The 23,144-nt window shown below is 47.5% G+C and overlaps 1 protein-coding gene across 1 annotated transcript; it reads right to left on the bottom strand.

The window, feature by feature from the left end:
* Positions 1-1,481: 1,481 nt before the first annotated feature.
* LOC123402268 (aspartyl protease family protein At5g10770-like) lies at positions 1,482-3,463 on the bottom strand. The gene is made up of 2 exons (XM_045096169.1): positions 3,075-3,463; positions 1,482-2,956 (listed from the first exon to the last, which is right to left on the bottom strand). The coding sequence occupies exons 1-2, from the start codon at positions 3,259-3,261 to the stop codon at positions 1,710-1,712; spliced, it is 1,434 nt and encodes a 477-aa protein (XP_044952104.1). The 5' UTR covers positions 3,262-3,463; the 3' UTR covers positions 1,482-1,709.
* Positions 3,464-23,144: the final 19,681 nt, after the last annotated feature.

Raw genomic sequence — 23,144 nt, 5'->3', positions numbered from 1 at the left:
TCCGAGCCGCCGTCGTCATCGGAACTGACGGCGAGGCCGTCCCAGTCGACGTCGTCGTCGTCGTCGCCGACGACGAGCTGCGGGTCCGCCGCCCCAGAGCCTGCGCCGCTTGGATGGCCGTCGCTATCTCTGCCGCGGCGGCCGCCGCCGTCGCCTGAGAGGCGCGCAGGGCGACGAGCAGCCCCGACGTGTCGTCGGGGTCGCCGTCCTCGCGCAGGACGACCTGCTCCGGCGGTAGGTCGAAGTCCGCCCGTAGGTCGAACTCTGCGGGAACCGGCAGGGGCTGGGGGACGGCCGCCCGCCTCCTCGGACGGAGCTGCGCGATGACGGCGTTGTAGTTCTTGCCGTCCCAGAAGTCATGACGGCCGCGGATATTATACCGGCCGCCGCGGTGGGTGCGAAGCTCCTCCGCCATCGCCGGGGCGCCCTTCGTCTCGTAGCCGTCTTTGCTGATTCGCCACGGCTTCGCAAGGCGGCAGCCCGACGGGACGAGGAGCCCGAACCGGTAGAGCTCCTCCGTCGCCGGCTGGTCGAGGCTCAGCGGCCAGTTGCTCTCCGGGGCACTGCCCCCGCCGGCGTGGGCCATCGTCGGAGGAGGAGGGAGGGAGGAGAATTTCGGGCGGAGAGCGACGGGCAGAGAGGAGGCAAGAGGACGTCGGGGAGAGATGGGGGCCGACGTGCTGGGGCGCCGGGTTTTATAGCGCAGCGGGGGGAGGAGAGGCGACGGGGTAGTTGGTCGGCGTTACTCCTGGGGAGTAAACGCGATGCCTCGGGAGCGCGGCGGCCTCGGGAACGCGGCGGATCCGCGGTCAATAGCCCGCGTCGCCTCGGGAGATGGCGGAGACCGACGGTCAGTTGGCGGCGGAACCAGGGAACGACGCGCCTGAGGCACTGACGACGCTGCCGCCATTAATGGCGCCCTCGAGAGACGGCGAAACGACGGGACAGTGACGACGCGGTCGGTATTAACTGCTCTCCGAAACGACGGGACGAACTGGCGTCGGCCTCGGGAATCGATGAAAACTGGCGACGCGGTTGCGTGATTGAAGGCGGCGGCCTCGGGAACCGACGACGCGGCAGGCCTCGGGAATCGACGGACGAACTCGAACCGTCGCATGACGACGTGGACGTGCCACGTCATGACAGTGGGCGCGCTGACGACACGTCACCCCGGCGTCTGTACGTCGCAGACATTTCGCTGAACCATCCTGCCCTTTATTATGAAGATGTATTAATTCATCTCGACCGTAGTTGTATTAGGAGGTGCACCCAAGCAAAAGTGTAATAATTACAACATCGACAACCATCCGGTCTAAGCCCCAAAAGCTCACAATGACTTTGGCGCCGCGGCTCCCCGGACGGGTCAAGTCAGACTACGTCTACACTCCCTCCTAACTCTCCACTAGTTATAAACCCCATCATCACCAGTTGCTCGTCGAGTCACTGACCGCGACACACACACAAAAATCCAACGAACCGTGTCGATCGTCAACACGCCTCTTGTTAGCCCGTTTATTATTCCCCGACGAAACCGTGCTCCATCCACCAACGAAAGAACCTACATCATCCTGCATCTATTCGTCTACCTTTTCCTTTTCGTGTACGTACATATACGTGTGGTATACTTACCAAGTATGTTTATACTGCTGCCAGAAATACGTTTTGTAAGAGTGGTCACAAAGTAATAAGTCAAAGAATCGATCAGTGGATCAGCACGCGCCGGGCATGAACCCGACGGTGCTGCCGTCGAAGCGCACCGCGAAGGAGCGCTGCTGCACGTTGCCGAGGATGGCCGCGTCGCCGTCGCCGCCGTTGGGCGCGAACGCGAGGCACCCGCTCGACAGGATCCCGGGGGCCTCCAGGGCCAGCGTCGCGCCGCCGCTAAACGTCAGCGCCACCGTCGGCAGCGTCACCACGCCGTACCGGCTGAAGTCGTAGCACGTGTCCAGGATCCCGTTGGCCGGCGCCGACGGGTACCCGTAGGGCGCGATGGCGCCGCGGAACGCCGACCGCAGCGCAGCGTACGCCGTGGGCGGCAGCCGCGTGATCACCGTGCCCGTGTCCACCACCGTGCCCCCCGCGAACGCCGACGCCGGGACGGCCACCTGCTGCCCGCCCACGCTGATGCCCGTGAGCATCACCATGTAGAACGTCGGCGCGGCCCACGCCGTCAGCAGCCCCGTCGTCGCGAACCCCGACGCGCTGCTCGGCCCGCCCAGCGTCAGGTACCCCGCGGCGCTCTGCTTCGAAGGGAGGCAGTAGGAGAAGACCCCGCCGTACGCGCCCGCCGCCTGAGACTTGAGCGACATGGACTGGCGGCCGAGAGCCAGGAGCCCGTCGATGCCGGCGAACATCCCCGCCTGCGCGTGGCCGCACCCGAAGAGGAACGTGCCTACCGTGTTGCCCGGCGCCAGCGCCAGCGTGTCGGAGCCGTACACGCCGGTGGTGTTGGACCCGTCCCCGTAGCTGACCACGTACCCGCACTGCGAGCCCGAGCAGCCGGCCTCGTAGATCCGAAGCTCCGAGCACGCGTCGGCGCCGCACGGCACGGCGGAGTAGGTGGACGACTTGGCCGGGTCGAAGAGCTGGTCCCTCTGGCTGTAGCACGCCGGCGCGGAGCACGGCTTGCACTGCACCCACGACACGTCGCTGCCCGTGTCCACCTCCACCGTCTGCGACACCCCGGGCGTGCCCAGGCTCACCGTCACCACGTACTGGAACGTGCCGACGCCCATGGTTGTCGGCACCGTAGCCGACCTGGAGCCGGCCGCGAGCTGCTGCAGGGCCCCCTTCGCCCCCCGCGAGCCGACCCCCGACACCCTCCTCTGGATGTACTCCACCCGCCGCTGGTCCGCGCGTTGCACCTCGGCGAACGACGCCGACGCCGTCGACGGGCCGCACCGGTGCGCCAGCCGCAGCACCGCCAGCGTGCCGTTCCTCTGCCGCGGCGCGATCACTGGAGCAGCAAAGGATCCGAGAGCCAACAAACGGATCAACAACAACTCTCCCAATCCCAAAAGCCGCTAACCACATCTCTCCCAAAAAGCCAAGAAAAGCAAGCGCAGCAGCGCTACCTGGGCCAGCTGGTTCGTCGCAGGTCGCGCTCGAGTCGGCGAAGCCGTTGGTGGAGACGGTGACGTAGCCCCCCGCCCCCGTGGCGCCGGCAGCAACATGGCGCGGCAAGAAACAGAAGAGGAACGACGACAAGAGGAGGGCGCGGCGCACCGGGGAGACGCGGGAGGAGGAGGAGGAGGAGGCCATGGCGCGCGCGTCGGCTCGTGCCGGACGACGGGGACAAAACGCGGCGCCTAAATAAGGCGGACTAGTTGGGCCGATTCCTTGCGCCCATCACGCGGTGGAATGGAATTTCTCCCGTCCTATGGCTACGGCCGGGGTAGGAGGGGAGGTCTCGCTCGTTGCTGCTAGTACTTGTGTGTGAGTGTGTGAGTGTCGTGCCCGGTCTCTTCCACTTCCCCACCGAAGTATGCAAAGCTTCTGAAGGCGACGTCACGTAGTAATGGGGCGACTCGTCTTCCTCTTTTGGTACGATCCCAACAACGACGGAGAGAGACGGACGGTGGTTGGCTGCTGCTCTGCGTGTGCGTCCGATAGGCGTCTCGTGGACCTCGGAGAAGGAAGGGCGCGGCTGTGTTTACTCTCTGTGTGTGTGCGTGCTGTCTAGTGTTCACCGAATCGTAGCAGCAGCAGGTCCGGCGAGATGTCAACCCGGCCGTGGACTAACCTGAGGAGATGACATGTCCTCTTTTATTCTGGGGGAGGTGAGATGGCGAGCTCGCAGCTACCTGATCATGATCAGATTCGTTCTGCGTGAGGCCTCCGTAGAAAAGAAAACGCAAAGCGGAGGGGTACAACGTAACGGAACTTTGGGGGTGGGCTTGTTCCCTGACGGAGACCTGTATCTACCACTCCACTACTCGACGCTCGAGACCATGCAGTGGTACATGGCCAAACACCCAACGGCCGGGGTACGTGGCTAGGACTGATTTGGCATCGCATGGTAATTTTCTTTCAAAGTTAACGTTCGATTGAGCTCGGTCCAAGGTGGTAGCGGTGCTTGGTGCCCTGGTCGCAAGCTGCTGCTAACTTTGTAGTGGAGATAGCACCCAGGTTTTCTGCAAGCTGCTGGGTCACTGAAAGCCGCGGGAGTCCAATCGTATGCTCAATGATCAATACCATCGGAGCCTTACAGGTGTAGGTGTGTACCCATAAAAATGTTTTCGGTAAAGTTGCCAAACGTGTGTTCCTGGTTAGGAGCACCACAATCAGGGTTGGAGTTTTTTTATGGGGTATAATCCGTTCTATGATACGCACGCGCTTATACGTATTCTAGAAAGAAATAATAAAATATGTTTTGCTGGAGTGTATTGTAAGAAACCACCGCATTTGGGGCTTCGTTTGCTAACAACTACGTGGTCCTTAATTTTTTGCAAAACACACCGTGGATTCGGTAAACTTTTTACAAATTGCACTGATCATGTGATTTAGCGTGATTGATCACTTTCTCATAAGTGGGGTCAGATTGTAAAGAGATGATTTGGTGAAAAATTGACATACTATTCACTGGATTTTAAAAAAGACACCCCTATTCAGAAAGGCGAGTGATCTGCGCCGGCGCCGGCCCAAACTTTCGGCTGGCCGCGTGCGGGCCGCAGGATCCACCAATCCCCGCGCGTTCGTACCGTTGGATCCGCATGCAATATTTTTCCTCCTATGCAGCAAAATTTCGATGCGATGCAGCAATTTTTTCAACGGTTGCAACAAAAAACAAAATTTGTAACAAAAAAAAATATATGCGTGATCGTAGCAAAAAAAGAAGCTAATGGTACGTGATAGCAAAAGTCAAACGCCGGTTGTAGTAAATATTTACGTGACGTGTATACAACTTTTTGAGTGAACGATTACATCAAAACATGATGCCGGTTGTAGCAAAAAATAACATGGTTGTAGCAAAAGTAAAAAAACATCAATTGTAACGAAAAATCCAACGAACTGAAATTGCAACCAAACGTATATGCAGTTTTTTTACTGGGACAAAAAATAATAAAAAAAATGCTTGCAGCAAAAATGACGCTGGTTGCAACAAATTTGGATAAAAAAGTTGCATCCATTGACCAGCGAAACGCGCCGGTGAAAAAAATGTTACAAGGGCCCGCGCGCGCGAGGGACGACCGGCGCGTCGGTTCGGCCGGCGCACGGGTGGGAAACGATTCCCATTCAGAAAATGAAAAAGCAACCAGCCCCCTACCCACCACTAGTGGAGAAACGACCATTAGTCCGAGTTGGTAAGGGCCTTTAGTCTCGATTCACCAATTGGGACTAATAACCTAAAGGCACACACTCTTTAGTCCCGGTTGGCCACGACCCGGGACTAATGCCCCTCCGCGTAGCTGCCAGGGCGCGCCAGGGGCAGGGACCTTTAGTCCCGGTTGGTACCACCAACCGGGACTAAAAGGCAGCCACGCGTCACTAGCTGCCTTACTGTCACGCCCAAGATGTGACCATATTCTCAATTTGGCACGAGGGCCTCATCAGGGATAGAAGCGCATCTCGTCGTGTCGCAAGAATGGATATCGTTACAAGTACATGTACTGAAAAGAAGAGATATAAAGAATTGGCTTACACTCGCCACAAGCTACATCAGAGTCACATTAGTACATTACATAAACATCAAGAGTAAGAGCAGGGTCCGACTACGGACGAAAACAAACGAGAAAAATAAGAACGACGTCCATCCTTGCTATCCCAGGCTGTCGGCCTGGAACCCATCCTAGATCGATGAAGGAGAAGAAGAAGAAGCAACTCCAAATGAACAATCAACGCGCTCTCGTCAAGTAACCTTTACATGTACCTGCAACTGGTGTTGTAGTAATCTGTGAGCCACAGGGGACTCAGCAATCTCATTTCTAAAGGTATCAAGACTAGCAAAGCTTAATGGGTGAGACATGGTTAAGTGGTGAGGTTGCAGCAGCGGCTAAGCATATATTTGGTGGCTAAACTTACGAGTACAAGAAATAAGAGGGGGAAGATCTACGCATAACGGACGTGAACTACTGTTGATCAAAGGAATGATCCGGAACACCTACCTACGTCAGACATAACCCCATCGTGTCCTCGATCGCAGAAGGAACTCACGAAAGAGACAGTCACGGTTACGCACACAGTTGGCAAGTTTTAATTAAGTTAACTTCAAATTATGTAGAACCAGTGTTAAACAAAGTTTCCACGTTGCCACATAACCGCGGGCACGGCTTTCCGAAAAGATTTAACCCTGCAGGAGTGCTCCAACTAGTCCATCACAAATTACCACAAGCCGCATAGAAATCCTCAATCACGAAGCTCGTCGGATTCCCTAGTGGAAAACCTCCACTCTGAGATTACCCAAAGCATCACCGGAATCCCGATGCACAAGATATCTCGTCAAAGGTAAAACTAATCCAGCAAGGCCGCCTGGCGTGTCGACGATCCCGATAGGAGCCGGGCATCTCGTTCTCAGGACACGGCGGATAAACACAGCGTACGGTGGCCTGATAGAAATCTCCCGAGTTGCCCCGGGTTGGCCCCGCAAACGGCTCTAGTTTTGGACCAGCACCAACAGCACTGGCCCCCCTGTATTATGTGAAATTACTCCTCGGGTTCATGACGCCCTATGCTTTCAGTATTAACAAGTTATTATGTTGGGCAAATGTAATACCAATGTTGGGCCTTGCCGGACCAGCTTTAATCTAAAACGAATTATCAAGGGAGTCCCCATAACAACCCCGATCATGTTAGGAGCGCTTGTTTATGGAACATAACACCGGTAGCCGAAACTAAGGGGGCAAAGGTGGAACAAAACACCAGGCTAGAAAAGCCGAGCCTTCCACCTTTTTGTTGGGGAACGTCGCATGGGAAACAAAAAATTTCCTACGCGCACGAAGTCCTATCATGGTGATGTCCATCTACGAGAGGGGATTTCCGATCTACGTACCCTTGTAGATCGCACAGCAAAAGCGTTAAGAAACGCGGTTGATGTAGTGGAACGTCCTCACGTCCCTCGATCCGCCCCGCGAACCATCCCACGAACCGTCCCGCGATCCGTTCCACGATCCGCTCCGATCTAGTGCCGAACGGACGGCACCTCCGCGTTCAGCACACGTACAGCTCGACGATGATCTCAGCCTTCTTGATCCAGCAAGAGAGATGGAGAGGTAGATGAGTTCTCCGGCAGCGTGACGGTGCTCCGGAGGTTGGTGGTGATCTAATCTCAGCAGGGCTCCGCCCGAGCTCCGCAGAAACGCGATCTAGAGGAAAAACCGTGGAGGTATGTGGTCGGGCTGCCGTGGCAAAAGTTGTCTCAAATCAGCCCTAATACCTTAGTATATATAGGAGTGAGGGAGGGGAGGAGGCAGCCTCAAACCCTCAAGGTTTGGCCGAAATTTGAGGTGGAGGAGTTCTACTCCAATCCTACTTGGAGTAGGATTCCACCTTCCCACTTGGAAACTCTTTCCACCTTGTGTTTTTCCCTTCTCAAACCTTATGGGCCTTAGTGGGAACTTATTCCAGCCCACTAGGGGCTGGTTTATCTCTTCCCATAGCCCATGAGACCCCTTGGGGCGTGACACCGCTCTCGATGGTCCTCGTCACCCCTCCCGGCACTCCCGGTACACTACCGATGAGCCCGAAACTTTTCCGGTAATGCCCGAAAACTTTCCGGTAACCAAATGAGGTCATCCTATATATCAATCTTTGTCTTCGGACCATTCCGGAAACCCTCGTGACGTCCGTGATCCCATCCGGGACTCCGAACAACATTCGGTAACCAACCATATAACTCAAATACGCATAAAACATCGTCAAACCTTAAGTGTGCAGACCCTGGAGGTTCGAGAACTATGTAGACATGACCCGAGGGACTCCTCGGACAATATCCAATAGCGGGACCTGGATGCCCATATTGGATCCTACATATTCCGAAGATCTTTATCGGTTGAACCTCAGTGCCAAGGATTCATATAATCCCGTATGTCATTCCCTTTGTCCTTCGGTATGTTACTTGCCCGAGATTCGATCGTCGGTATCCGCATACCTATTTCAATCTCGTTTACCGGCAAGTCTCTTTACTCGTTCCGTAATACAAGATCCCGTGACTTACACTAAGTCACATTGCTTGCAAGGCTTGTGTGTGATGTTGTATTACCGAGTGGGCCCCGAGATACCTCTCGTCACACGGAGTGACAAAACCCAGTCTCGATCCATACTAACTCAACGAACACCTTCGGAGATAACTGTAGAGCATCTTTATAGTCACCCAGTTACGTTGCGACGTTTGATACACACAAAGCATTCCTCCGGTGTCAGTGAGTTATATGATCTCATGGTCATAGGAACAAATACTTGACACGCAGAAAACAGTAGCAACAAAATGACACGATCAACATGCTACGTCTATTAGTTTGGGTCTAGTCCATCACATGATTCTCCTAATGATGTGATCCTGTTATCAAGTGACAACACTTGCCTATGGTCAGGAAACCTTGACCATCTTTGATCAACGAGCTAGTCAACTAGAGGCTTACTAGGGACAGTGTTTTGTCTATGTATCCACACATGCATTGTGTTTCCAATCAATACAATTGTAGCATGGATAATAAAGGATTATCATGAACAAAGAAATATAATAATAACTAATTTATTATTGCCTCTAGGGCATATTTCCAACAGTCTCCCACTTGCACTAGACTCAATAATCTATTTCACATCACCATGTGATTCCAACGAATCCAACACCCATATAGTTATGGGGTCTGATCACGTCTTGCTCGTGAGAGAGGTTTTAGTCAACGGTTCTGAAACTTTCAAATTCGTGTGTTCTTTACAAATCTTTATGTCATCTTATAGATGCTGCTACTATGTGCTATTCGGAAATACTCCAAATATCTACTCTACTATACGAATCTGTTTCACTACTCATAGTTATTCGGAATAGTGTCAAAGCTTGCATCGACGTAACCCTTTATGACGAACTCTTTAACCACCTCCATAATCGAAAAAAATTCCTTAGTTCATCAGTTACTAAGGATAAATTTTGACCGCTGCTAGTGATTCAATCATGGATCACTCTCTGTACCTCTCAACAGACTTTGAGTCAAGGCACACATTAGGTGCGGTACCCAGCATGGCATACTTCAGATTCTACGGCCAAGGCATAGAAGACGACCTTCGTCTATTCTCTTTATTCTGCCGGGGTCGGGTTTTGAGTCTTACTCAAATTCACACCTCACAACGCAACCAAGAACTCCTTCTTTGCTGATCTATTTTGAACTCCTTCAAAAACTTGTCAAGGCATGCATCTTGTTGAAACTTCTATTAAGCGCTTTCGATCTATCTCCATAGATCTTTGATGCTCAACGTTCAAGTAGCGCAATCCAGGTATTCCTTTGAAAACTCCTTTCAAACAACCTTGTATGCTTTACAGAAATTCTACATTACTTCTGATCCACAATATGTCAAACACATATACTTATCAGAAATTCTATAGTGCTCCCACTCACTTCTTTGGAAATACAAGTTTCTCACAAACCTTGTACAAACCCAAAATCTTTGATCATCTCATCAAAGTGTATATTGCAACTCCGAGATGCTTGCACCAGTCCATTGAAGGATCGCTGGAGCTTGCATACTTGCTAGTATCTTTAGGATCGACAAAACCTCCTGGTTGTATCACATACAATGTTTGCTCAAGGAAACCGTCGAGGAAACAATGTTTTGACATCCTTTGTGCAACATTTCATAAATAATGCAGCAACTACTAACATAATTCTAACAGACTTTTAGCATCGCTACGAGTGAGAAAGTCTCATCATAGTCAACTGTTTGATCTTTTCGGAAACATCTTTGCGACAAGTCGAGCTTTTCTTAATAGTGACTTATCACCATCATCGTCTGTCTTCTTTTTAAAGATCCATCTTTACTCAACAGTCCTATGACCATCAAGTAGTTCTTCCAAAGTCTACACTTTGTTTTCATACATGGATCCTCTCTCGGATTTCATGGCTTCCAGCCATTTGTCGGAATCCGGGCCCACCATTGCTTTCTCCATAACTCGTAGGTTCACTGTTTGTAACATCCCAAAATTATAAATTTTGGAATGTTAATATAAGTATTAGATTGATTGTTTATTTGTTTGCTGAGTGACTGAAACTTGTGTGAAATTCAAAACTTTTCAAAACTTTTGAAAGAGAGGGAATAACCATGACTTTCCCCTTCTCCGGTGAATTCAAATTCAAGCTTTTAAAAGCCAAGAGAGAAGATGACATGACTTCTTCAATTATAAAGGATTTGAACGGAGATAATTGCATTGAATTCTTTTGCATTTCCATTCGTTTTCTTCGTGCAAGAAATGCCGGGAAATTCTTTCGTCTTTTGTTTTGCATTTCCATCGCGCGAGAAAAGCCCGGAGAAAACTCTCTTGCACGCAAGAGAGAGAGCGGAGGAAAATGACCCTCCAAAGTGCGGGCAAATTTTTGAAATATTTGAGCCAAGAAAAACCCAAGGTTTATTTGCAAAAATGTTTGCAAAGAGAAATAAAGCAATTTAGTGAATTTCTGAAGAAAAAAAACATTTTTTAAAAGTTTTTATTTTGGCTTTAAAAAAATGTTATTCGGGTGGAGATTCTTTTTCTGATTTTTTTTGATATATAATACCATATATAGATATTTTGATTTACTTTCTTTTTTTTGGTTTTCATTTTCTGTCTCAGAAAAAAATTAGAAAATAGGAAAGTCTTTTGTTTTTTTTAGCAGCCGCCCTGGGCGCCACATAAGCTGGGCCGAGCCCCTTTGCCTCGGATCCCAGATCCTTAGAAATCGGCCACCGAGCAACTCCTCCCTGCCTCCCTTCTCTCTGCTCGTGGACCCCACCTGAGCCCCTCTCTCTCCCGCGGTCTCCTCCTACCTCCCCCTTCCTTTCTTCTCTGCCCGAGCCGAGCCCCTCCGCAGCACGGGATTCCCTTCCCTACTGCCTCCCTCTCCTTCCTTAAGCTCCCTCCCCCATGGCCTATATAAAGCCCTCCACCGCCGCGACCCCGTTCCCGTCCTTACTTCGCCCCAGCGCCACCCGCCGCCGCCCCTAGCAACCGCCCCGCCGCTCGCCGGCAGCAAGCTTCGACCACCCTCGGCAGCCCCTGGAGTGCCCCTCCCCGAGCCCTCTTGCCCCCGCCGCCGCCTCCTCCCGAGGAGGAGGACTGCCACGCCGCCACCCCGTCACCGCCCGCCCCCCGGAGCCTCTCCCTCGCCGGCCATCCTCCACCTCGCCGGTGCAGCAAAAAAAAACTACTGCCACCCCATGTCTACCTTCGGCCAGGAGCACCCGAGCCCCATCTCCCCCCCCCCCCCCGAGCGCCTCCCCCGAGGAGGAGGAGTACTGCCCCGCCGCCGCCCCATCCCCACCGCCCCGGAGACTCCCTCCCCTCGCCGGCCATCCTCTCCCGCCGGAGTAGCCACGGTCAGCCAAGGTAGACTTCCCTCCCTCTGTTCTTCTTTGGTTTTTCATGTGTAGCCGTTAGATCTAGGCTGTACGGTCTAGATTAGACCCTAGGATAACTGTTTGGTTAGATTAAAAAAACCAGTGGTTTATTTTTCCACTTATGACTTTAGCTAGTAGATTTTGCTAGAGCTCGGCCGTTTGCCCGAAGCATTGAAACAAACAGCACCCGCAGCCAACCGTAGCTTGCCACGTGTACCCCTCTATTAGTACTAGTTAGCTGCAGTTTTTCTGTCAAAAATTACAAAAACAACAACTTTCAATCTTGTTTTGGCCACAACTTTTTATCCCGAAGTCCAATGACATTGATTATTTTTCCAGTAGCTTAAAAATTTCCTGTAGTTTTTAAAAACATATAATTTGTCTGTGTTTGAAATTTTCAAATGTAAGTTAGATCAGATTTAGTTTAAACCTTGTTTTGCCTATTCCAGGAGTTTAAAAATAGCATTTAATTTGATTCCTTTTGGTACTGATCACTAGTGATCCTATTTATAAGTGGTAAAAATTTCAGAGTTGTTTGAGTATTTTAACTCATTATTTCATGTGAAACAATTTCTGTTTCACCACTTTTAGGTTTTCGGCTAATTCACTTTCTACTTTTGTTTCAAAATATTTTCTTTATTATTTCAGAAGCATTATTATGTTTTGTTTCTGTTAGATAAACAGTAGTTTTGCAACAAGTTTTTATTTTATGTTTATTTGTTTTCATTAAATCAATTCTAGCTCCGTAGTAACGTGCAATTGTTTTCACCGTTGTTTCAAATCCCGTTTGGGAATACTTTCAAAGGTTTTGTGAAAAACACTTTATTTTATATTAGTTAAACTCATATCTTAGTTCCTTGCTATTATTTTCTGTTGGACAAATCATTTAGTGTTTGATGTTGTAGAAGGCTCCCTAGTCTTATTTGAAGTTTCTTTCGGAATTCCTATTCGCTCCCGCTTTTGTTTTGATTGCTAGAATGATTGCTAGTATGAGTGCTTATGTGAATGATATGTTTGTTATATAGATTTCATCGGAGAGTGACGAGTAGTCTATCAAGTTATTTTCTCGAGGAATTCTTCTTCGTCAACATCACAGGCAAGTCACTTTGATCATACTATCACCTATGTTTTATGCATCGTAGTTCTACCATCCTATACCCAATTGCATGCTGCCTAGGTACTTGGAAACTTTAGCATAAGCTGTAGTATCATGTGGTAGGAACACAACAACCCCGATACTTGGCTCCGGGACGACAATTTCTTAATGCTATGCTTGAGTAGACGGGTTATCGGTTGAGTGTATACCACGAGTGATGCGAGGTTGATATAATAATCAAGACCGGCTAAGACAAGACTTTCAAGACCTCGGACGCAATGCAACTCTGGGTGAAGGACGGTTGATCGGCTCCCTGGAGAACCCAGTGGATGCCCGGGATGCTGGAGAGGCCATGTCATCCTGCGGAAAGCTTCACCCAGGCTCAAAGAGACGGATGGATATTTTCAAGACCCAAGGCTTACCTGCACAGCCACAAGTCATTATGGGCTCTGGCTTGGTTGGACAACGCGGCGACTCTGGACAGGCGGTGCTAGCAGATGTAGACGAACGGTAGGAATGGATGGGCACCGACAGGGATTCAGAGGGACCCGTTGAAAGACCATGTTTTGATCATCCGGTCTTCAAACACCCTGAAGTGCGAGGACAAACCCGGAGGCGATCAAATCTTGTGGGGAACGTGTGCAAAACTCTGCAGAGTACTCAAACCTAATCGATTAGCCGTGTCCACGGTCATGGACGACTTGAGCCAAAGGAACTGAAGTTATCTGGATTTCTCAACACCATTATATATATATTTGATGAGGGTAATTATTGACAACTCGGGTACGAGAACTGATTGGCGGAACCATCTCGTTAACAACCAACTTTTGTAGTAATATTTTGCTTTAGCCCACTCTTGATGTAGGAGAAAAATTTGCTTTACGCTAAAACTTATAGCCCCACCTGCCAAATATGCATGTAGAGATAGATGATATTTTACCCCTCTCTTATGTGACTTGCCAGCATATTCAATATGCTGACCTACACGGCTGCAACTTCTTATGTTGCAGATATTTTCTTCGACGAGTAAGAGTACGATTCAGGGTTACGGTCTACACTCAACTTGCCGTTGGTGTTTATTGGGACTCCACTCCCTTGACCGCTTTCGCTGAGATATTTAAGGTATATATCAGTTTTACGCTATTTACATGTGATTGCACTTTGATATATACATTGATGTACTGTGTGTGCCAGCATACTGATCCAGGGATGGCACAGATACACAAAGGCTTGACTCGTCTTGAGTCGGGTCGCTGCACTGTTGCTCAACAACATGACCTCCAAGACAGGGTTACCGTACCACTCTGCAGTAGTACGCGACCTTGTCAACCTACGAGGCTTGTAGTAACTTGATCCGATGCTCGATGATCACCATCATCAACTTTCACTTCAATTGGTGTAGGCGCCACAGGAACGACTTCCTGCGCCCTGCTACACACTGGTTGAAGTGATGGTTCAATAACCTCATCAAGTTCTACCACCCTCCCACTCATTTCTTTCGAGAGAAACCTTTCCTCGAGAAAGGATCCGTTTCTAGAAACAAACACTTTGCTTTCGGATCTGAGATAGGAGATGTACCCAACTGTTTTGGATATCCTATGAAGATGCATTTATCCGCTTTGGGTTCGAGCTTATCACACTGAAACTTTTTCACATAAGTGTCGAAGCCCCAAACTTTCAAGAAACGATAGTTTAGATTTCTCTAAACCTCAGTCTATACTGTGTCATCTCAATGGAAATACGCGGTGCCCTATTTAAAATGAATGCGGTTGTCTCTAATGCATAACCCATAAACGATAGTGGTAATTCGATAAGAGACATCATAGCATGCACCATACCAAATAGTGCGTGGCTATGACGTTCAGACACATCATCACACTATGATGTTCCAGGTGGCATGAACTGCGAAACAATTTCCACATTGTCTTAACTTCATACCAAAACTTGTAACTCAGATATTCATTTCTATGATCATATCGTAGACAGTTTATCCTCTTGTTACGACGAACTTCACTCCTGAAACAGAATTGAACCTTTCAATATTTCAGACTTGTGATTCATTAAGTAAATACTCTTGTATCTGCTCAAATTGTCATTGAAGTAAGAACATAATGATATCCACTGCGTGCCTCAGCACCTATTGGACTGCGTACATCAAAATGTATCACTTCCAACAAGTTACTATCTTGTTTCATCTCAATGAAAACAAGGCCTTGCTCATGTGGTATGATTTGCATGTCACTAGTGATTCAAAATCAAGTGAGTATAAAGATCCATCAGCATGGAGCCTCTTCATGCAATTTATACCAACATGACTCAAGTGGCAGTGCCACAAGTAAGTGGAACAATCATCATTACCTCGTATCTTTTGGCACCAATATCATGAACATGTGTAACACTACGATCGAGATTCAATAAACCATTGAAGGTGATTATTCAAGCAAATAGAGTAACCATTATTCTCTTTAAATGAATAATCGTATTGCAATAAACACGATCCAATCATGTTCATGCTTAACGCAAGCACCAAATAACAATTATTTAGGTTTAACACCAATCCCGATGGTAGAGGGAGTGTGCGACGTTTGATCATATCAACCTTGGAAACACTTTCAACACGTATCGTCACCTCGCCTTTAGCTAGTCTCCGTTTATGCCGTAGCTTTCATTTCGTGTTACTAATCACTTTGCAACGGAACCGGTATCCAATACCCTCGTGCTACTAGGAGTACTAGTAAAGTACACATCAACATCATGTATATCAAATATACTTCTTTCGACTTTTGCCAGCCTTCTTATCTACCAAGTATCTAGAGTTGCTCCGCCTCTGTGACCATTCCCCTCATGGCAGAAGCACTTAGTCCCGGGCTTGGGTTTAATCTGGGGTCTCTTCATTAGTGCAGCAATTGCTTTGTCATTTCACGAAGTATCCCTTCTAGCCCTTGCCTTTCTCGAAACTTAGTGGTCTTACTAACCATCAACTATTGATGCTCCTTCTTGATTTCTACTTTCGCAGTGTCAAACATCGCGAATCGCTCAAGGATCATTGTATCTATCCTTGATATGTTATAGTTCATCACGAAGCTCCCACATCTTGGTGGTAGTGACTTTGGAGAACCATCACTATCTTATCTGGAAGATCAACTCCCACTTGATTCAAGCGATTGTCGTACTCAGATAATCTGAGCACACGCTCAATGATTGAGCTTTTCTCCTCTACTTCATGGACAAAGAATCTTGTCGGAGGTCTCATACCTCTTAACAAGGGCACAAGCATGAAATCACAATTTCATCTCTTTAGAACATCTCTTATGTTCCGTGACGTTTCAAAACGTCTTCGGCGCCTTGCTTCTAAGCCATTAAGTATTTTGTACTGAACTATCGTGTAGTCATCAGAAACGTTTATGTCAGATGTTCACAACATCTACAGACGATGCTCGAGGTGCAGCACACCGAGTGGTGCATTAAGGACATAAGCCTTCTGCGCAGCAACGAGGACAATCCTCGGTTTTACAGACTCAGTCTGCAAAGTTTGCTACTATCAACTTTCAACTAAATTTTCTCTAGGAACATATAAAAACAGTAGAGCTATAGCGCAAGCTGCATCGTAATTCGCAAAGACCATTAGACTATGTTCATGACAGTTAGTTCAATTAATCATATTACTTAAGAACTCCCACTCAAAAGGTACGTCTCTCTAGTCATTTGAGTGGTACATGATCCAAATCCACTATCTCAAGTCCGATCATCACGTGAGTCGAGAATAGTTTCAGTGGTAAGCATCTCTATGCTAATCATATCAACTATACGATTCATGCTCGACCTTTCGGTCTCATGTGTTCCGAGGCCATGTCTGCACATGCTAGGCTCGTCAAGCTTAACCCGAGTGTTCCGCGTGTGCAACTGTTTTGCACCCGTTGTATGTGAACGTTGAGTCTATCACACCCGATCATCACGTGGTGTCTCGAAACGAAGAATTGTCGCAACGGTGAACAGTCGGGGAGAACACAATTTCGTCTTGAAATTTTAGTGAGAGATCACCTCATAATGCTACCGTCGTTCTAAGCAAGATAAGGTGCATAAAGGATTAACATCACATGCAAGTCATAAGTGACATGATATGGCCATCATCATGTGCTTCTTGATCTCCATCACCAAAGCACCGGCATGATCTTCTTGTCACCGATATCACACCATGATCTCCATCATCATGATCTCCATCAACGTGTCGCCATCGGGTTTGTCGTGCTACTCATGCTATTACTACTAAAGCTACGTCCTAGCAATATAGTAAACGCATCTGCAAGCACAAACGTTAGTTTAAAGACAACCCTATGGCTCCTGCCGGTTGTCGTACCATCGACGTGCAAGTCGATATTAACTATTACAACATGATCATCTCATACATCCAATATATCACATCACATCGTTGGCCATATCACATCACAAGCATACCCTGCAAAAAATAGTTAGACGTCCTCTAATTGTTGTTGCATGTTTTACGTGGTGACCATGGGTATCTAGTAGGATCGCATCTTACTTACGCAAACACCACAATGTAGATATATGAATTGCTATTTAACCTCATCCAAGGACCTCCTCGGTCAAATCCGATTCCACTAAAGTTGGAGAAACCGACACTCGCCGGTCATCTTTGAGCAACGGAGTTACTCGTAGCGATGAAACCAGTCTCTCATAAGCGTACGAGTAATGTCGGCCCGAGCCGCTTCGATCCAACAATACCGCGGAATCAAGAAAAGACTAAGGAGGGCAGCAAAACGCACATCACCTCCCACAAAAACTTTTGTGTTCTACTCGAGAAGACATCTACGCATGAACCTAGCTCATGATTCCACTGTTGGGGAACGTCGCATGGGAAACAAAAAATTTCCTACGCGCACGAAATCCTATCATGGTGATGTCCATCTACGAGAGGGGATTTCCGATCTACGTACCCTTATAGATCGCACAGCAGAAGCGTTAAGAAACGCGGTTGATGTAGTGGAACGTCCTCACGTCCATCGATCCGCCCCGCGAACCATCCCACGAACCGTCCCGCGATCCGTCCCATGATCCGCTCCGATCTAGTGCCGAACGGACGGCACCTCCGTGTTCAGCACACGTACAGCTCGACGATGATCTCGTCCTTCTTGATCCACAAAGAGAGACGGAGAGGTAGATGAGTTCCCCGGCAGCGTGACGGCGCTCCGGAGGTTGGTGGTGATCTAATCTCAGCAGGGCTCTGCCCGAGCTCCGCAGAAACGCGATCTAGAGGAAAAACTGTGGAGGTATGTGGTCGGGCTGCCGTGGCAAAAGTTGTCTCAAATCAGCCCTAATACCTTAGTATATATAGGAGGGAGGGAGGGGAGGAGGCAGTCTCAAACCCTCAAGGTTTGGCCGAAATTTGAGGTGGAGGAGTCCTACTCCAATCCTACTTGGAGTAGGATTCCACCTTCCCACTTGGAAACTCTTTCCACCTTGTGTTTTTCCCTACTCAAACCTTATGGGCCTTAGTGGGAACTTATTCCAGCCCACTAGGGGCTGGTTTATCTCTTCCCATAGCCCATGAGACCCCTTGGGGCATGACACCCCTCTCGATGGTCCCCGTCACCCCTCCCGGCACTCCCGGTACACTACCGATGAGCCCGAAACTTTTCCGGTAATGCCCGAAAACTTTCCGGTAACCAAATGAGGTCATCCTATATATCAATCTTCGTCTCCGGACCATTCTGGAAACCCTCGTGACGTCCTTGATCCCATCCGGGACTCCGAACAACATTCGGTAAAAAACCATATAACTCAAATACGCATAAAACATCGTCGAACCTTAAGTGTGCAGACCCTGCGGGTTCGAGAACTATGTAGACATGACCCGAGGGACTCCTCGGTCAATATCCAATAGCGGGACCTGGATGCCCATATTGGATCCTACATATTCCGAAGATCTTTATCGGTTGAACCTCAGTGCCAAGGATTCATATAATCCCGTATGTCATTCCCTTTGTCCTTCGGTATGTTACTTGCCCGAGATTCGATCGTCGGTATCCGCATACCTATTTCAATCTCTTTTACCGGCAAGTCTCTTTACTCGTTCCGTAGTACAAGATCCCGTGACTTACACTAAGTCACATTGCTTGCAAGGCTTGTGTGTGATGTTGTATTACCGAGTGGGCCCCGAGATACCTCTCCGTCACACGGAGTGACAAATCCCAGTCTCGATCCATACTAACTCAACGAACACCTTCGGAGATACCTGTAGAGCATCTTTATAGTCACCCAGTTACGTTGCGACGTTTGATGCACACAAAGCATTCCTCCGGTGTTAGTGAGTTATCTGATCTCATGGTCATAGGAACAAATACTTGACACGCAGAAAACAGTAGCAACAAAATGACACGATCAACATGCTACGTCTATTAGTTTGGGTCTAGTCCATCACATGATTCTCCTAATGATGTGATCCCGTTATCAAGTGACAACACTTGCCTATGGTCAGGAAACCTTGACCATCTTTGATCAACGAGCTAGTCAACTAGAGGCTTACTAGGGATAGTGTTTTGTCTATGTATCCACACATGCACTGTGTTTCCAATCAATACAATTATAGCATGGATAATAAAGGATTATCATGAACAAAGAAATATAATAATAACTAATTTATTATTGCCTCTAGGCCATATTTCCAACACTTTTACCAAGTATATAAGTGCATTAAATTAAATAGCATTTAATAGGGTGATATAACAAGGAACCCATGTGATAACATGGAAGCAACTGCACCTTCAACTAGCAACGCCAACAACATGGATAAGCAAGCGGTAACATAGCCCATCAGTGGTTTGCTAGGTCGAACAAGTTGAAGGTAATCATGGCATTGTTGAGAGGCTGATATTTAACATGTGGTAGGCAACGAGACATAAGCGACAGAAGCGATAAAACTAGCGTGGCAATGATAGTAATGGTATCTGGGGAAATGGTCATCTTGCCTGAGATCCCGCTTGGAAGAAGAATGACTCGGTGGAGTCGGCGAACCAACGTAGTCAAACGGGTCCTTACTTTCCAACACGCTAGCGGAACTCTATCGGAACGGAGCAAACCGAAAACAAACATCAACACAAATATTCACCACACGATGCACAACATGATGCACAACCTAATATGATGCATGATCAGTTCAATAATGCAAAGGATGGCATGGCAATTCACCTCACACAAACTCTACACATTAAGTGAAGCTCGATATGCAACGAGTTGCATATCGACGAAACCCCATGTTTAAGTATTTAATGTTGTTTAACATGGCAAGGGGTGAAGCGGTGATTCTACATGGCATCCTAGACGGTTAACACGCGGAGCATAGAACGGACGCTACGGCACAAGAGACATGCAACACAAGATGTATATGCCATGAATGTGTCATTCATGCGAGTTCATAACACGGACAAGAAGGGAAAGAAACAGGTGTTGCCATGGCGAGCGAGAGGGAACCATGGCGGCAAAACGGAAACGATGCCACGGCAACGAGATTTAAAATACCAAAAAACGTCCGACGATAGACCGAATACGGTGCCGCTACGGTCGACCGATCGGGTACCACACGGACTCCGATTGCGACGAAACTTGACAGGCGGCCTAGCTACAACTAATTACGAACGCACGCCAAGTTCCAACCCAATCAGAGTAAGTTTTAAACACGCTTTTGAAAAACAAGATTTAGACGATGTCGCGGGCGCGTGCGTGTGTGGTCGGGCTCAGAACGGACAATGACGAGAACTGGTAACTAACAACGGATGCAAGTTTTGAAAACTGGCGGCAACGGAGGTGCCGATGCAATGCAGATGATGCGCATGATGCGATGATGATGCGACAAAAGAAAATAGACACACGACGAAAACGGAAAGAAAAGGGGAATCTTCTGGAACGTCGGCATCGGGCTGTCACAACTCTCCTACACTACAAGAGGATCTCGCCCCGAGATCCAAGAATGAAAGGGGAGAGGATGAGAAAGAACAAGAGGTAAAAACTTAGTCGCATCTTTGACAAACGAGTGAAACCAATGATCCTTGAAAGTTGCAAGGCGATGAGGAATGATATGAGAAAGAAGCAAGAATTGACGGAAAATTTCGGCAGCACTTCGGTAGGAAAATGGGACAAAAAATTCGATAAGATGGAAGAAATAGACAATAATCACAACAAACAAGTAAATAGAATAAGGGAACACCATGATCTTGGTAGAACAACATGATAGACCCAAAAGAGCAACATCACAATGCCTCCGGAACAATAGAATAGGAACTAGCTCATACGAAAGAAGAGAATGAAGAGAGAATGACAACTACTAACTCCAATGAACTTGGCAAGCATCCTTGCAAGAAGAATTGGACGGAGTTGTTGGAAAAACAACAATGAAAGGAACAAGATAGTAGTGGGCTTATGGAAACCTTTTCAAACTAATGAAGTGACAACCAGCCACTAACAAAACAAGGATTGATTGGGAGAAATAAGATATGAACATTTCTCACACCAAGAGCATACATCGAGAACTTGGATTAATGACAAGCACCATGATATCATAATCCATAGGAAAAGCTTTAAGTGAAATCCAACCCAAAATAGCTCAATGAAGAAATCATGGGTTGAAAATATCCCATGAACATAGAATTGGTGGGTTTAATTATCTCATACTTGAAAGGAAAACTCTTTGAGGCTCCTACACTAACAAGAATGCTATAATACCACCTCAAAGGATAAAGGAAGAACAATGCACTGAAAATGGAAGAGAAAGAATACTTGAGGTATTCCAACAGGAATCTTGAAGAGCACTTGAGAACAAATTGAAACCTTGACGAACCACCATGAAGGACCTCCGTATACGAATGAATGATGCAATGATATCAAGGTAGAAAAGAATAAGATTATGACCTTGCCAGGATTTAGATGAAGCCTCACAAAGAGATACTTAAAAGAACTTGGAACTCCGGAAAAAGAAAGGTAGGCACTTGAGAAAAGAATTGATATCATGAGCCACTCCGGACGAAGAATTCATATTACTATGAACAAGAACAAGAATTATGTTATGCTTATCCTTCACCAAGTTAAATTGATGACAAGCAACGGATCTAGCATACAACTTATTCCTCTTGAAAGAATCTTGAAGAGACAGGGAGATAAGCACCACTTGAAGCATAATTAAAAGAAGCACTGGTAAGAATTCACAATTGAATGGGAACACCACGAATTAATGGAGAATCATGAGAATGAAGAGCTCATGAGCCACCTAAGAGAAAACTTGAACAAGGCACCGGATAATCGAGAGACGAACGAAGAGACAACAATGGAGAAGAATTGAGGATGAAAGCTTAAAGCTGAGAACGAAGAATCTTCTAAAATGATGGCCTTCGGAGGATCGAGAATAAAAAAAACTCAGAAATGCATCGGATAGCCAGAAAGGGATTACTCATGACTAGAACAAATAAGATGACAACACCAAGCTGAAATGAAATCTTCAAGAGAACGGACGAAGATTCGAGAAAACACTCCTTCGAATTTGCAAGCTGAGAATGATGACGAGAACAACACCACCAAAAATTAATGAGACACTTCGGGATAAAGAAGAATGAAAGGCTGAACTAATATGAGAATTAATTCAAATAGATCTTGACGAAGGGATATGACTGATGGAAACCATACTTACGTCATAGTTGAAAAGAATTAATGATCTCCGGGCAAGGATTAAAAGAGCCAGGAAAGACCCTTGGAAAGAACGTGTAGGTTATGGGCCCACTCAAAGAAACCACCGTTGAAAAGGTTGCTCAGAGGGAGAGAAATTGCACCGGCATAAGAGAACAAGATGAGGTTAGCACCTCTAAATAATTGAAAGAATTGATAAGAAGAAACTACTGGGATATCTTCAACGCTCCGGAAAGAATAGAGATAAATGCCAACAGAAGACTAGATACGAATTTTCAACATAGGAAAGAATTACAAGCACGAAAATGATATGATGAACACGGACAACTGAATTAAATTCGCCGGTAAGGATGACAAGAATGTACAAATATGACACGAATCTCCTGAGAATCTTCACAATGAATCACCGGGTAAGAGAGAAAAGAACAGACAGCGAAAGCACCATGAAAAGAAAACTCTTGGATGAAAATCCAATCACTGAAGAAAAGGGTGGGAGGGCGGGGAAAAACAAAGACAACTTGAGACAGATGAGATAACTCCGGAAAGAATTGAGAGAATGATCTGCAAATATTGGAGAGGATTGAATTCACTGAAGAGAAACACACCGGTTAAAAAGGAATTAACATGGCGACTCCGGTTAACAAGAATTGACAAGACAACTGATTAAGCAAAAGGATTAGCATTCACATAAAAATATGAGAACACCTCTTGGAAAGGTCTGAAATCACCACTTGACATCGAAGCAACTTGAATTACCATATTCCAACAAAACAAAGGGTGAGGCTTATGAAACAAGCCACAACAAACTCATGAGAAAGATTTCGTGCGATATTTT

This window comes from Hordeum vulgare, chromosome 6H, assembly GCF_904849725.1.
Source record: "Hordeum vulgare subsp. vulgare chromosome 6H, MorexV3_pseudomolecules_assembly, whole genome shotgun sequence".
Lineage (NCBI taxonomy): Eukaryota > Viridiplantae > Streptophyta > Magnoliopsida > Poales > Poaceae > Hordeum > Hordeum vulgare.
Note: the sequence above shows the minus strand (reverse complement) of the source record. Positions and strands in the feature narration are given on the sequence as shown.